We start from the raw sequence: 3,384 nt of genomic DNA, 5'->3' as shown, positions 1-3,384 counted from the left end.
CCACCTCCATTTACTATAATTTTATATACTAATTTACCATAATATAAATACATATTTACGATAGTTGGGTTACTATAACACATGGGGATATTTACCATAACGTTATATTAAACCACTTAGTAAGGAGTTACTATAATCTCGTAAAATAACATAGTAATTATCGTAACTCAAAGTGGCTACAGAATAAGTTATTCTGTAGCCAACTACAAGATAGTAGTTCTATATATATATATATATATATATATATATATATATATATATATATATATATATATATATATATATATATATATATATATATAGCTATTCTGGAGTTGGTCATAGAATAACTTATTCTATAGCCACCTTGATTTACGATAATCAGCCTGTTCGTTTGGCTGGGCTGGTTCATTGCTGGTTCGTGAAGAAGTACTGCTGGCTGGTTTGTGTGAGAGAAAAATACTGTTTCGGCTGGAAATTTACGATAGTTTATGATCGTTTCACCCCAGCCGAACAGGCTGAATGTTTGTACCAATTTACGATAACATGAATATGCATTTACGATACTCGTGTTACTACAACTCACGGTGATATTTACCATAATGTTATAGTAAATCACTTAGTAAGGAGTTACTGTAATCTCGTAAATTAGAATAGTAATTATCGTAACTCAAAGTGACCACAGAATAAGTTATTCTATGGCCAGCTACTACAGAATATATATATATATATATATATATATATATATATATATATATATATATATATATATATATATATATAAGGGGCCTATAACCCATTTACATGGGAGCTTTACTTATTATTATGTGAATGAGATAGACGAGAAAAAAAAATTGAGAGGAATATAATGGATCTCATGCAACAACCCATTTTATATAGGCGCTCCAAGCTGGTAAACAAAGTAAATACAGAGGAAAAAGAAAGAGAAATGGAAAATGATAGTCGATCTAGTAAGCCAACCTTATAGCCAATTCACTATAAGAGTAATTGCTACTATTATTTACTAATGATGGCTCCAATAACAAACATCGGATTAAGAAGAGATGTTATTTATTTGTTGACGCGCGCCTTAGGGGGAAAATAAAGGTGTGGACAAATAATATAGCAACAGTGTCTCTGTCATGTGTATGCTAGCCCACTCCTATGTGGAGGAAAGAGGGAGAAGAGCTCTTCTTATAGCACCACCTTTCACCGTTAATTTTATGCATCATATACTCTTCTTTTTTGACAATACTACCAAGACAATAAAAAACTAGAGAAAATCGCACCATGCATCATGTATTAGACTTGGAGACGGCGTACAAAGAGATGTCAGACGTACACAAGCATACTACTAGTATATATATATACTCCTAGCTAGACGGATGACGTACGGGTCTTAGTTGCAGCATTCATCTAGCAAGTGATTATATTCCCTCCACGAACTTTCCAGCATCGACGACGACTAGACGCCGGCTGTAGCAACCGAGACGAAGACCTCCTCGCTCCTCCATGGCTCCATCTGCATCCTCCTCCTCATGGCTTGCCCTTGTGCTGCGTGTAGATGTAGTCGAGGTGCGCGTCGTGAAGCAGCCGCCTCTGGAAGCACTCGTCGTTGCCCTCCTCGCACGCCGCTGCACCCTCCTCCTCCTCCTCCTCCTCCTCCTCCGACTCTGCTCCCATCATCTGAACAATAACCAGAACGAGAAGAGAGGTCAAACTGTAACTTACTGCTCAAACTGATGAAGAGCAGCGGATTCAGTATTGTCTTCGGTTGTCACCTCGGAGGAGGCTGAAAGCTCGTCGCCACCGACCACGGCAGCACTCTGAAGCACTAGGCCGTCAGATGCAGAAGAAGCAGCGGCAGCCGCCTTGGCACCATCCTCTGCACAAGAAATAGTTGAGAAAACATTGGAGCAACACTAACCTGGTAGGGCCAATAAACACAGAGGCTCAGGCGCTCAGCAACACTAACCATGGTGAGCAATCAGAGGAGGAAGAGGAGCAGCAGGCTGCAGGAGGCGAGCAGCCGCGCGGTGGAAGGAGGAGGAGCAGACCAGGAGGAGGAGGAAGAGAGCGAGGGTGACAAGGGGCGAGGAGGTCTTGCTGCTGCAGCGCCTCATCTCTGTCGGTCTTGAGATACTGAAACTATGCAGCGTGGCGTTGTGGACGAAGAGCAAGAGGAGCAGAAGCTCTGCTAGCTGCTGGCTGGAACAGAGGATGAGGATGGGTGCTGTGTTGGGAGCTGCGACTTTGGAGTGGTCGTCTTGGTGGTGCCGAGACGCTCTATTTATAATTGGAGATGGCGGGCATGCGCATGTAGTCTTTTTTCAAGAAAAATAAAACGATTACCAATATAATCCTGCTTTGTTGTGAGTAAAATGAAGCTGGGTAGAGGTAATTCTAGAAGAGAGCTCATTCTAGAAACGTCACACACAAGTACCGTACCGTCTAGGCACATCCTACTAGCTAGCTTTTAGCTTTGTCTAGACCCAAGCTCTTGTTTCTTATTTTGATTAAGTTTATAAAAAAATACATATTAGTTTCACTATGTATATTATCAATGATCTGTGTTTGCAGATATTGATATATATCTTTGTAAAAACTCCATCAAAGTTAGAGAAGTTTGGCTCGTAACAAATAAACCTAAAGTGAATGGCAACGTCTGCCACCAAAATCGAAAACACAGCTATGACCACTTTTGGCACCACAATATGTGTGTATGTCACGTGTCTAACCTTTCTAAGTACAGCTAGCCTTAGACTCCGTTTGGTCAGGCTCGTTCAGGCTTTGGCCCAATGTTATAGTATCAGAGGAGGTGGAGCCAGAGCCAAAGGATCAGAGCCACAAATCGTAGTTTCTCTCGGCTCCACGTTTTGCAAGAGGAGAGAAAAACAATTTCTATGATCAGTGTTAAAAGGTGCAAGAGTCGCAAGAAAACTATACCTAACAGATGACAGATCCTTAGCATATGTCTAACAAAATCGAAAACACAGCTACGACAAGGTTTAGTTAGGAGTCCCGTATGTCCGGTCCACACCGATCCGTGCATGGTTCACACGAGTCAACGCCTCAACGGCTCCGTGCATCGATCCGGATGCATCGACGTGCGACTGCGAGCATCGCATGCATGCAGGCGCAGAAGCCCCGCGGGCACACGTCGATGCTCCTGCTCCTGCTCCTCGCTCGCGTGACGCGTGCGACGAATCCACGACCAGTCTACACAGACAGAGGGAGAGAGCTAGCGACGACGACGTCATCATCCTCGAACCGAATCCAGCGCTTTCCTCCGGCGCTCTCGGTCGATTGGTCACCCCTCCCTACTACTACATCATATTATTCATATACACATGCATCCTGTTCTACCAATGCTAACCTGCTTGCTAGTAAACTGAATTACATCCC

At 42.8% G+C, this 3,384-nt stretch overlaps 1 protein-coding gene across 1 annotated transcript; it reads right to left on the bottom strand.

Moving 5' to 3' along the window:
• Positions 1-1,185: 1,185 nt before the first annotated feature.
• Positions 1,186-2,233, bottom strand: LOC136504675 (phytosulfokines 2-like). Its single transcript, XM_066499646.1, has 3 exons — positions 1,955-2,233; positions 1,761-1,864; positions 1,186-1,665 (listed from the first exon to the last, which is right to left on the bottom strand). Exons 1-3 carry the CDS (start codon positions 2,100-2,102, stop codon positions 1,516-1,518), a joined length of 402 nt encoding a protein of 133 aa, XP_066355743.1. The 5' UTR covers positions 2,103-2,233; the 3' UTR covers positions 1,186-1,515.
• Positions 2,234-3,384: the final 1,151 nt, after the last annotated feature.

The sequence above is a fragment of the Miscanthus floridulus genome, chromosome 14, assembly GCF_019320115.1.
Source record: "Miscanthus floridulus cultivar M001 chromosome 14, ASM1932011v1, whole genome shotgun sequence".
Lineage (NCBI taxonomy): Eukaryota > Viridiplantae > Streptophyta > Magnoliopsida > Poales > Poaceae > Miscanthus > Miscanthus floridulus.
Note: the sequence above shows the minus strand (reverse complement) of the source record. Positions and strands in the feature narration are given on the sequence as shown.

Excerpts from the sequence above, each read along its gene's own strand:
- LOC136504675 (XM_066499646.1), bottom strand. The coding sequence starts at position 2,102 with ATGAGGCGCTGCAGCAGCAAGACCTCCTCGCCCCTTGTCACCCTCGCT. Across the intron at positions 1,865-1,954 it reads TCCTCTGATTGCTCACCATG|AGGATGGTGCCAAGGCGGCT; the intron begins GTTAGTGTTGCT and ends TTTCTTGTGCAG. Across the intron at positions 1,666-1,760 it reads AGCTTTCAGCCTCCTCCGAG|ATGATGGGAGCAGAGTCGGA; the intron begins GTGACAACCGAA and ends GTTATTGTTCAG.